The following is a 12,472-nucleotide window of genomic DNA, read 5'->3' on the forward strand; positions in this document are numbered from 1 at the left end:
GATTACAGGCGCGAACCACTGTACCCAGCCTTGAATGACTTTTAAGAGCAGACATTCTGTGTCTTTAGCCTAAAACCACTAGAAACTAAAAAGGTTGCTTCTTTTAAAAGGAGTGACCGTTTTGCACCTTAATAATACTCTCTCAACCCATCCTCCAGCCCTCAGAGAAAGCAAATAAAAATGTCAGCCGGGTGAGGTGGCTCGCACCTGTAATCCCAGCACTTTGGGAGGCCGAGGTGGGTGGATCACCTGAGGTCACGAGTTCAAGACCAGCCTGGCCAACATAGTGAAACCTTGTCTCTACTAAAAAATACAAAATTAGCCGGGCGTGATGGTTGGAGCCTGTAATCCCAGCTACTCTGGAGGCTGAGGCAGAAGAATCACTTGAGCCTGGGAGGCGGAGGTTGCAGCAAGTGGAGATCGCACCACTGCACTCCAGCCTGGGCAACAGAATCTCAAAAACAACAGCAACAACAACAAAACTCTCTCAACCCATCCCCCAGCCCTCAGAGAAAGCAAATAAAAATGCCTTCGCCTCCATTTGGCAAGGAGATTATTAAGTTCACGAAGGTACTTTGGGACCTAGAGAAGCTCAGTTCTGTTTTGATCAGTGTAGGAGCAGAAGTCCACCGGTGGGACTTTGAGCCCCAGACACCACAACCCACCCTGACCAGTACCCTGGAGACCTCTCAAAAGACAACCACACGGAGGGCCTGAGGAAAATCTCATGACTATCAAACAGCATTCATGAGGACTTATGAAATGGGTGCTTTGAGGCCTCTTCAGACATACCTTTACCAGCTTCAGTCTGTGAGAAGCTGCCCTGTGAAGGAAGTTTAAAAAAAAAGCAAGAATTAGGAATGATGTTGACAAGTTCAATAAAAATCACTGTCCTGCTGCTGGTATCTGATCTCACGCCTTTCTCTTTCAGGTTGGAGGAATAAATAACTAGGAGAAGGGGAAATGCTTTCTGGTGTCACAGCCAGCTCAGATGTGTCAGGGTGAATGATCGATGGCTCCCCACTGGGCCGGCGTTCCTCTCGGTGAGGTCTGGCCAGATCTTTGTAGCGCTTCTCAATACAAGCATTTGATGAACTGCTGATAATCCACCTTTTTTCACTTCTACACAGTAAAACTCATTTCTAAGAATACTCTTAGAAGCTAAAGGAAAAAATAGTTTCCAGAAAGTGACTTTCAGAACTAGGGATGATGTCGTCAGGCTGCACTAGACTAAGATTTGCCTATACCCTGTCCACTCTGCCATTTAAGTGCAAGACGAAGTGAAGGGGAGAGGCTCACAGCCCTGTAGGCACCAAAATTATTTTTCCCCAAAAATGGTCTGCTTTATGTTAACCACATTAATAAGCAAGCGTCAAAGATCATTCAAAAGACAGAGAATTTTATTATGTCGCCATGCTAATGCAACCACAAATTCGATTTTATTTATTTTATTTTATTTTCTTGAGACAGAGTCTCACTCTGTCACCCAGGCTGAAATGCAGTGGCATGATCTTGGCTCACTGCAACCTCTGCCTCCCAGGTTCAAGCGATTCTCCTGCCTCAGCCTCCCAAGTAGCTGAGATTACAGGTGCCTGCCACCATGCCTGGCTAATTTTTGTATTTTTAGTAGAGACGGGGTTTCACCATCTTGGCCAGGTTGGTCTTGAACTGCTGACCTCGTAATCCACTCACCTCGGCCTCCCAAAGTGCTGGGATTACAGGCGTCAGCCACCGTGCCCGGCTCACAAATTCGATTTTATTATGATGAAGTACAAGGTTCTTTCCAGAAGTTTTAAATTTAATTGTATTGTAGATGTTATTTTAAGTTTGTGAATAAGAAGTTAGTAGTTGCAGTCTTTATTGTGACTGAGGTTTCTGTGTAATGTTAGTCAGAATAAGATTGGACCTGTATTTTCAGGAAGAAGACTGATGGTCTTTGTGACCTGTTTCTTTTTTTTTTTTTTTTAGAAATTAATGAAATTTATTTTTAAAACAGTTTTAGGTTCACCACAAAATTGAACACAAAATGCAGAGTTCCCATATAACCCCTGTCCTCACTCACACACAACCTTCTCTCCCTATAAACATCCAAAGCACCACAGTGGGACACTTGTTCCAATCAGTTAACCTACATGGATACATTATTATCATCCAAATTGCCTAGTTTACATTGGGGTTCACTCTTGGTGTTGGATATTCTATGGATTTTGACCAATGTATAACGACATGTATCCACCATTGTAGTGTCATCCAGAAGATTTCCACTGCCCTAGAAATCCTCTGTGCTCTGCCTATTCCTTCCTCCCTAACCCGCCAAGCCCTGGCAACTACTCATCAAAAGGCAGAGAATTCTTAAAAGTCATTTATTTGAGTTCTATCTTAGAGCCATTACATTGGCTCTAAGATAGAATGTATGTATATGTATGTATATGTAATGTATGTGTGTATATGTAATGTATATGTAATGTATGTATGTATATGTAATGGAGCCTTTGAACTTCTAGTTAAGGCTATGAACCCATTTCTCAAGAAAAAATGTACCCATACTTCAAATTTTATGTACAATTGTGGAGAGGCGTTCATGGGCCTTCTGGGACTTCCATGGATCTCAAGTCTAGAGCCACTGTTTTTGATGCCTCGACAGGTTCCCTGTAATCTCCCATTTGAGGAGAGTACTGTCTGGTACTCCTTACTTGCAGCTCAGGACTGCAGATAGAAAGCTGATACTTCTGGACAGAGAACAAAAGCAAGCTGTGTCTGATCCCAGAGCCAGGAAATCTGGGCTCACTGAGGGCACTTATGGATTTACACAGAGGGGCAGACATGCTGTGTGGTCCACAAGGTCCTTTAAATAACGGCCGCGCGCGGTGGCTCAAGCCTGTAATCCCAGCACTTTGGGAGGCCGAGACTGGCGGATCACGAGGTCAGGAGATCGAGACCATCCTGGCTAACACGGTGAAACCCCGTCTCTACTAAAAAATACAAATAAATAAATAAATACATACATACATGCCCAAGTTTACAAAATCAATACAAAGTTAAACTATGTAAAAATGCTGGGTTTCACAGGAAATTTCAGTAAATGTGGCTCTAAAATGAATACATCAAGAAAGTCTCTTGAGAAAAGGCGAGTCTTGAGAAAGGCGAGTCACCTGCCAGAAAAAGACGAGGAGGAAGGGAGTCACAGGCAGGTGCTCCTCCCCACGTGGAGGAGATCTGTGGGTTTCTGAGGCACATCGCCCCTGCCCCAAGCTGAAGGGGCACAGTCACAGCAGGTGATCATCACCCAGCATAATTACACAGGCCCAGAAGGGCTCTGACAGCACATCAAAGGGGAGCCAGGCTCCTGGGAGATGTTCTTTATTACAAAGCGAGGTTGGGACTACAGAGAATGGGCTGAGGTATGGCTATTCTAGATTAGAATTAGTCAGACGGTCCCCAGTACCTGCGGTCAGAATTCCATGTGACCTCTCTTAAGGAGTCATATTTTCAGCTAGTAACATTAAAGTTAAATAAAGGACTCTTCCCTGTAGTGATCTGAAAAATCTCTGATCTGGAGATGGCTCTTCCTCTCCCCCATAATGCGTGCCTATTCCCTTTCCCGTCATTCATGGGTTAAATCCATCATTTCAGACACTCTTAGGGAGCAAAAGAATCATCACTTTCTTTGAAATCAACATCCAACTTTTGGAAGAGTTATTCTTTTCTCCTTCTTAGTTAGGGATCCACATTATTCTATATATAGAACAATCTTTTCAAGCGAAGCTTATTGCCAGAACACCCTCAGATTTCAACAAAGGAAAAGAAATATGTGAAGGCATGCCTACAGAGTTAAAAACAGAGCCCTGTCCTTCTTCATTCCCCTGTGGGGCTGAAATGCACTCAATCTCTTGAAAAAAAAAATACGTAAGCAGAGTCACTGACCTGTGTTCTGCACTGCCATGAAGATAAACAATGATTGGGTTCCCATCGCGAAGGGCTGCTTCGTACCAGCAACGGTCCTTCCCTTTGGCATCTTCCCCCCGGCAGCTGGGGACTGTGTGCCTGAAGAGCAAGGGAGGTTTAAACAAATGTAGAAAGAGGAATTATCCATCCTTGCCAAAGGCTGAAACTCTCCTTAAGATATATACACATATATTTTAATTTTTTGTCTGAGTAATATATGCACATGGTAAAAATAAAAATCTAACACCACAAAATGTCTTATGATGAGAACCACTACTGCCCTACCCCATGTCCCCATGCACAGAGACGCCGTTTAATGACTTACTGTTTTAGTTCTTCTGACTTCTGCACCTGCTAATTTTCCAAGACTGCTGTTCTTAGGTACATTGAAATTGTTTTTTAAGAAAGGGAAACAAGTAAAAGATAATAGATATTTACCATCTGCCATGAGTTTGGCTGAAGAGACAAGTAGGAAATAATTTAAAGAGAAACCAGTTTATGTAAGAGAAAAGAACTAAAACACTGAACCATTTTGCTCCAGAAACCAAGTAACCTTGTGATTTTAAACGTCTGCGTGAGTTCCATTTTCTCCACTTTGTTAAACCAACGAATGCTGCAAATGCGAACACTGCCGTACGACATGTCACCATGGGCTGTGGAGAACTGGCTAAGGGCGACAAATTTTCTGTCCTCTCCATCATCTAAGGGCAGAAAGTCTGCCATCATCCCCAGGGCCTCTGTACTCAGAATATAGGCACTGCTGCCTGCTGGATGAGCTGATCTTGATGAGATAGCTGACTCACCAAACCAAGGACCAGTGGGGCGAAAGCAAAGAATAAAACGATTTCTAAATTCCAACACTATTGGATGAACTGTACCCTGCAGAATAGGAAGAAGTTATGTGTTGGTTCCTAAACATTTTATGATCAAAGGTTTGAACTCAGGGAGATAAAATAGAAAACAGATCACTGGAAACTTCGCAGCCAAGAATGAGCATTACAACTAAACAGAAGAAATGTTAAGGTTAGCATTGTAAGACAATAGAATGTTCATGACCTCATCTGACATTTTTACTGAATGTCCTTTATGTGCCAAGCATTGTGTAAGCAATCTTAGCACCAACAAAGTCTATCACCTGCTAAAGTTATAGTCTTGTAAGGAAGACAAATATTAACCAAATCATCATTCCCATTTATTTCATGACAATGGGAATAATTGTCAAAAGGGACAAGCATGGGTGGCCACGACAGCACATACCTAAAATGGGCAGTGAGGAAAGGCTTTCCTGAAAATTACCAACTGAAGTAAGATCCCATAGATGAGTAGACAGCAAGGCAAGAAGAGGGAAGGCAGGGAGCTGAGAAATAGAAGGAAGCCTTGAGGGCAGAGAGTATCCTGGGAGGGCAGTGTGTCTGGACTTGAGGGCGTGAAGGCAAAGGTGGTATGGAATAAGGCAGAAGGGGTGGGTGAGGCCAGAAGCCAAGGCAACACTTAAAAGTCTATACTCCAAAGCAAAATTCTTAGAAAGCAAAATCAAGCAAATCAACAGAAGAGGAAGGTGTAGAAAACAGCCTCCAGGTACCTCCAGGAGCACTGACCTCTCCATGGGCAGGGAACACAGCACTGCCCCTCTGCATCCTAACAGGAAAACCTGTCCCATCAAGCAACCCAGTGTCCCATCCGTGCACTCACCAGATCCCTAGCATCACCCCAGGTTCAACTCTCAGGTAGAAGTTCACTGTGTGAGGAATCTTTAACTCTGGTTTCTTTAAATCCACAAGAAATGGGGCTTTGACTGGAAAGTAAAAATCATTATCAACTCGAAGAATCAGATTCCATGCCTTTTAATCACAATCAAAGAAAGGAATTAGCCTACATAGGTTAACAGGCTTCTAAGTTGCAAGTGACTACACTAAACTCCTAGCAGAGTATTTTATTTTATCAACTAGGACTAGCCTGCAGAAGAGGGGCAAAAAACAAAAACCTAAAAGCTAGATTTTAAAATAGCATCAGTGTGGTAGCTCATAATACAGAAACAGAGTGATTCAATCCTTATCCTTGTCTCTGGCTAAAAGCAGAGGAGACCATTCCCCTAAGAAGGTAAAAAGGTCTAGAAGAAAATAATAAGTATTCTGATACTTCAGTGAAACCTAATCATCAGTCAACAGGCAAGAAATGTCCAGAATTCACACACACCAGGAGGCAAGCAGGTAAGAACTAGAAGGACTGTGTTAAATTGACTAACATATAGCTCAGTAGAAAAAAAAAAAAAAGAGGAAAAATAGATTCCTTACATCAGCTCCATTCTCTCTCTCTCTCTCTCTCTCTCTCTCTCTCTCTCTCATCTTTAAGGGATGCAGATAACAAGAGGAAGGGGAAAGGCAGAGAATACAGTAAGCAGTTAGATATCCATATTAACAACGAATTAATTTGAAATCAGCTCTTGAATGGAACCCTCACCCACAAGGGCATGCATCTCTCTTTACTTCCAACAGTTTGCAGGGATTCCTGCTACACTTCAAAGTCAATATTAAATAAGTTTCAGACCATTTCAGTCTAGCCACAATTTTACAGCTGACATGTCTTTTCACTACGTCACAACTTTAAGGATAGTGAGGTCTTTATTTGGGAAAAAAATATATATAGGCAAATTTATGGAAGGTCCATACTTACAAAAATTAAAATAAATTAACATGTCTATCAGAGGAGGGAAAACATGTTCTTTTAAGGATTTACTAGTAAAACTGTCATACAGAGCAGCAATTTTTCGTCCGAGCGTTGAACAGGAGTGTGGAAAAGATCTGCAAGATATTGGGAAACACACAAGGTTTTCGAAATTAATCCATTTGTCTTGGTTTTTTCTTTTTCTTTCGCTTTCTTTTTTTTTTTTTTTTTTTTTTTTGGAGAGAGTTTTGCTCTTGTTGCCCAGGCTGCAGTGCAATGGCATGATCTCAGCTCACTGCAACCTCTGCCTCTCAAGTTCAAGCAATTCTCCTGCCTGAGCCTCCTGAGTAGCTGGCATTACAGGCACCCGCCATCAGGCCTGGCTAATTGTTGTAGTAGAGACAGGGTATCACCATGTTGGCCAGGCTGGTCTCGAACTCCTGACCTCAGGTGATCTGCCCCCAAATTTCAGAGACTCACAGTGGGAATTCCAGGTCAGTTGGCATTTAAGAAGGTCTTTTTACACAATGACATGGAATTATCTATAGGGCAGGTCAAGACTGGGACTAAGGGGAAACCAGGTAAGGAGAGCAATAAGGCAGGGCCTCAACCAGTAGCTGAAAAAGCCAGGACATGGCAGGGACAGGAGGGGAAGGGAGATGTTTGCACCACAGCCAGGTTTGGTCCCTTACTGTAGCCCCATAGAAGGCTGAGGCTGGACCCCAAAGTCACCAGTAAACAGGATTCAGACAGTTTAACAGCTGCCACAGTTTTTAATTACATCACAATTCTGCACTATATGTGTTAGGTATTCTTATCATTAGTCTCAGGCAGTGAGGGAATAATCCTTAGATCCTCTATATTCTGGCTGCATCTTAGGAGAAATGAACCAGTGTTAGAAGACCCCACTTCTGAAATGAGGTCCCTGGAAGAGAAGGACCCATGAGGCACAGGGCTGGAGCTTGGTCAGGGAGTGGGCGCATGCACATCTTGCCTACGCTATTGTTCCCTGTGACACAAACCACCCAATCAGGAGCTGTCAGCACACAAGTGACGATTTGTCCATGAGGAGTCACTAAGGACACCTCTGTCTCAAGCCACCTCTCTTGTGAGGGTCTTAGAGAAATGAGGGATACAGGAGGTCAATGTCATCACCTCCTGCTTCCAGTTTTTGCCCACATTAGCCATTAAGTAAGTCCCTTTCCATGTCGTGAGAGGTCATTGTTAAGACTGTTTAACATAATCAAATGGTAAGGTCAAGAGGCTAGAAAGCATTTTTGATAAATTGTCTCCCCCTGCCCTGATTTCTCTGCTAGACCAGAGGTATTTTTGGAAGATAATTATTACCTTTGCCTTGCAAATGAGACTGGAAAGTTAACTAATCTTTCCAAGGTCACAAGCTAATGAATGGCAGAGCCGCACATACCCAGGTCTGTCTGATCCCATAGTCCTATAAGGATCTCCAGGATGTCACAGTCCTGGTGACATCCATGTAAGCAGAAATGAACCCCAGGAACAAGGCTGACCTCTGGCAAAATTCTGCTGGTAGACAATCTTGTTTTAAGATCTCTTTCTGCCCCTTAGCCCTCGCAGGGGCTTTCTTCTTTCCTCCTTCCTTTCTTCTTTCCTCCTTCCTGCTCCTGTATTCTCAGGAGCCCTCTGATAACAAAGTCATCAAAGAAAGACCTCTCTAAAAAAATTAACTCCCCCAAAGTGTTAATGAATTAAAAATCAGAGCACTTATATGTGTTTGGAAGAGACACAAAGAGAGAAGATAATGAATCTCTGATGAATTTCCAGCAGTTCTGCAAGAAGTGGAAAAGATATGTGGGCTAAGGGTAATGGATAGATTTTTCAAATACATCATACACAGGCAATTGCCTACTCATAAAATCAGAAAGAAAGAAATGAAAATGATTGTTTCATAATACCTTAAAATAGCACCCTACCACCCCCGCCATGAAGGCGGCAGGAAGGAGAGGACATTGTTGTTCTGATTTTAGAGATAAGAAATCAAAACCCAGAGAAGACACTTTGAGCCACAGATCAAGCCCAAATGGACAGAATTGAACCCAAGGCTGAACTGTGCCTCCTTCCAGCGACTGGCTCCTGCTGGCTTCCCTCTAAGCTCCCCTCACTCACCTCCACCCTGCCTGTTAGTCTCCCACTAAGCTGTCTTTTGAAGGTAGGCAGGGTAGTCTCCCGCTAAGTTGTGTTTTGAAGGTCTGCTTGGGAAGCAGAGGCAGTAGAGGGAAATGTGTGTCTGTTTTTAAGGAATAATTCATACAGAATTCTTCTCTCAAATAGCTCGAGGCACTTCTCTGAGATGCACTGCGGGAAGAGAACAGAGTGACCAGATCCTCCGAGCATCGATAATGCAAAGCAGCTTCTTTTAACTAAGGGGTTGTCAATTTGACTTCCCCTAGATCAGTAGGGGATCAAAAGTCACCAGTGGCTAATAGACCTTATTTGAGCGGAGGATGCAGTTTCAGCCCAATCCCCGCTAACGGCCAGCCACATCAAACGGCCACCTTGGTGCTTTGGTGTTCTTTCACTTGACCTTTGATCAGCTGCAGCTGTAACCACACGGCGTTCCGCAGGGGCCTCAGAACCTCACTGTATGATTCTTACTGGTGGAAGCTGGTGGAGTCTGAGCTGCTACAAGGTGAATCACTCATGCTCAGATGTTTCTGCAAACCAACTTTGGGAAGCCCAAATCTAACTACATTTACTTTTTCAAATATTAAGACATGTACCTTCAACCTATGTGCCAATTCATTCAGTCGACATTTGTTTGTCACCACCCACCAGGAGACACCCTCCCAACCAAATACCCTCTTCCTTCATGGCCACAGAAGTATCTCTTTCTTGTCAAAGTCTCCTGGAGACATCATCCCATGGTGACCCCTCCCTCTTGTCTTTCCTCCCACAAATAATAACGGGGCCTCGGCTGGCCTTGAATTGTTCTCTGATGGCTTTCCCATTATTAGCCCTATCTTCCCCACTCTATCAGGCCACAGACAGCAAGAACAACATGGCATAGAATGTTTCCTTTACACTTCACTCTGTCCAGCCCAGGGCTGAGCTCAGTAAATATTTATTGACGCGTAGGTTGAAAATGGAAAGAAAGTGCATTTATTTTGTAAGGAAAATGGAAGCAACATTTATTGTTAGCTTTGGAGGAAAGAGGAAGGACTTCATTTTCTTTTTTTTTTACTTAGAATTGCAAATGAATCAATGTAAGCTCCACAGAGCAAGGACTTTTGTCTGTTGTATTTACTGCTGTGTGACCAAGACTAGAATAGTGTCCAATAGATCATAAAGAACCAACACTGTGGAAAGAATGAATACATTTATCAGCCTACTCATGGACATTTCCTGAGCACTATCTAGGATTGTAATGACTTGGGGTGGAATAGGGGGAAATGAGGAGGAAAATAAACCTTTGGTTTCCCCCAGCTTCCTTCTGGAGCACGTTTTCCACTTTTGTTTTTATCATTATTATTGTTATTTTTTTTTTGAGATGGAGTCTCGCTCTGTCACCCAGGCTGGAGTGCAGTGGTATGATCTTGGCTCACTCCTACCTCCGCCTCCCAGGTTCAAGCGATTCTCCTGCCTCCGGAGTAGCTGGGACTAGAGGTGTGTTCCACCACGCCTGGCTAAGTTTTTGTATTTTTAGTAGAGATGGGGTTTCACTGTGTTAGCCAGGATGGTCTCGATCTCCTGACCTCGTGATCTGCCCACATTGGCCTCCAAAAGTGCTGGGATTACAAGCATGAGCCACCACACCTGGCCCCATTTTTCTAATTTAAAGAAAACCAGTTGTAAGGTGGAGATTTACTCTCCTTGGCCCATCCACCTTAAACAGCAACTGGATTTGATAAAAATTTTTATAATATAAATAACTAGATTCCCAAGGCATTAAAAAATGGCCATTGAAAAAATCATATAACAAAATATTCTTCTTAGGTCTCACAACACATCCCACTAGTTCCCGGGCCATGATCAGGGCCAGGGGCATGACAAGTCCTCCATGAAGGTTTGCTCGTCTAAATGAACCCGGCTCCAAGAATCAAAGAGGACTTGGGATGGTGGAAATGGGTCTGGGCCTCAGCCTCAGCATATCTTACATTGGACCAATAATCTTCTGCTCAGATGAAGACATGCGCTAGTATTTTATTCTTTCAGGAAGTGTCTCTTGAGACTTTTTTCACCAGTTAGTAAGGCAAGTAATAGATAGTCCGCAACTCCCCATCTCCCACTCCATTATCAACAAAGTGGGTTACTCTCTATGAGTGTGAAGTGCAACTTTGATTCTCTGCCTAATAAATGCCATTTACTGCCAAATAAATGTTAAATAATGAGCCATCAATTTCACAGAGATCGTCAAAGTGAGAAACATTAGATGTCAACTTTCCCAGAATCCCCACCTCTGGGAGAGAAGTCCTGTTAATATGCAGTTTGACAAGTGCAATCAGGACATTCTGCCAGGTGTTCCGATCCAACACAGAGCTGGAAGGCATGGGTTCTAGGTGACTGGGCCCCTGCAGAGCTGCCAGCACTCTGTTGTCTGCAACAAGAATAAAAAGGAATAGAAGAGAAAAGAGTCCAGGTGCAGTGGTTCACACCTGTAATCCCAACACTTTGGGGTGCCAAGGCAGGTGGAACCTGTGAGCTCCAGGAGTTTGAGACCAACCTGGGCAATGCAGTGAAAACCTGTATCTACAAAAAATACAAAAATTAGCTCGGTGTGGTAGTGGGCACCTGTAGTCCCAGCTACTGGGGAGGCTGACCTGGGAGGACCGCTTAAGCCCTGGGAATGAGCCAAGATTGTGCCACTGCACTCCAGCCTGGGCAACAGAGTGAAACCCTCAAAAAAAAAAAAAGAGAGAGAGAGAGAGAGAGAAAAGATCCCTGTTTGTCATCATCACTCTGGGCACTCCAAAGCGAGGTCTCCTGTGTCTGGATATAATTTTTGGATATTTTATAATCAGCACAAATTAAACAAAAGGAATAGAAAGAGGGAAGTAAAAATGCCAATATCTTCCCACATCAACAAAACTAAATGAAATACCCACATATCCTGGGTCCAGGATCCCCAACCAATACCTGGCTTCAGTGTGAACAAGATTGGCAATATGTTGCTGGTGGATTCCAGTAATTTAAGATTACTGTTTAAACTGAGGATCCATGGGAGGAAGAAAACGGAAACAAAAACCAAAACACCCACTGATATATTTCAGATTTAAACAACGTAAAAACTCGGTACAGGTAATACCAAGTTATGGTTTCAACACACTATATATGTCTTTAGCAGACTGGAGGTGTGTTCTTTAAATACATGCCAGGGAGTTCACACTCAGGGAACTAGGCAGGGATTTTCTCATCCTTTTCCACCTACACAGATAGGCCCTTGACCTAAGAGAACCCTGTCCAAGATTACAACATATATTACTATTGTCACTATTACTAGTGTCATTCAGATCCATCTTGTACGTTAGCTAAATGGTCAGATAATAGAGATTGGTATAGGAATCCAGCCACCTCTCTGGCATCTGTATTTCAGAAGCCCCCAAAAGTTATACTTCCTGAAATACCAAACCTGAGAGTATTGTTGGTCCAGGTTGGGACTGAGGCTGAGGATAGTGAGGGCAATCAAAGAGCCCTAGAGTTCGCAGGTGGCCGCCGAGGTCCCCGGGGAGCCACAATGCCGGGCCTTGGGCCCGGGCCGGCAGAGGGGATTACGGCCTCGGCCGCGCCCTCGCCCCCTGCCCCATTCCCGCGCAGTCCGAGCCGTCGGGGCACGGCCAGAGGTGGACCTGGCGCGTACTCACCGCAGGTTGCGGTCGACCATGTCCCACCA

At 43.8% G+C, this 12,472-nt stretch overlaps 2 protein-coding genes across 3 annotated transcripts in view; one reads left to right on the forward strand and one right to left on the reverse strand.

The window, feature by feature from the left end:
- The window catches only part of ABHD12B (abhydrolase domain containing 12B), a 31,995-nt gene extending 19,529 nt beyond the window's left edge, over nt 1-12,466 (reverse strand). The window contains exons 1-5 of one of the 2 annotated variants that reach the window (XM_011956877.1): nt 12,444-12,466; nt 6,619-6,746; nt 5,638-5,740; nt 3,925-4,044; nt 793-823 (exon numbers count right to left, since the gene is read on the reverse strand). In XM_011956877.1, coding sequence (XP_011812267.1) covers nt 793-823; nt 3,925-4,044; nt 5,638-5,740; nt 6,619-6,746; nt 12,444-12,463 — 402 coding nt within the window. In that variant the 5' untranslated portion in view covers nt 12,464-12,466. The remainder of the gene's footprint in view (nt 1-792; nt 824-3,924; nt 4,045-5,637; nt 5,741-6,618; nt 6,747-12,443) is intronic. The other variant, XM_011956878.1, reaches the window with a different exon arrangement.
- Nucleotides 1-12,472, forward strand: part of PYGL (phosphorylase, glycogen, liver) — an 89,461-nt gene that overhangs the window by 62,803 nt on the left and 14,186 nt on the right. The window lies entirely within an intron of this gene.

This window comes from Colobus angolensis, unplaced genomic scaffold (assembly GCF_000951035.1).
Source record: "Colobus angolensis palliatus isolate OR3802 unplaced genomic scaffold, Cang.pa_1.0 Scaffold428, whole genome shotgun sequence".
In the NCBI taxonomy this organism is placed as follows: domain Eukaryota; kingdom Metazoa; phylum Chordata; class Mammalia; order Primates; family Cercopithecidae; genus Colobus; species Colobus angolensis.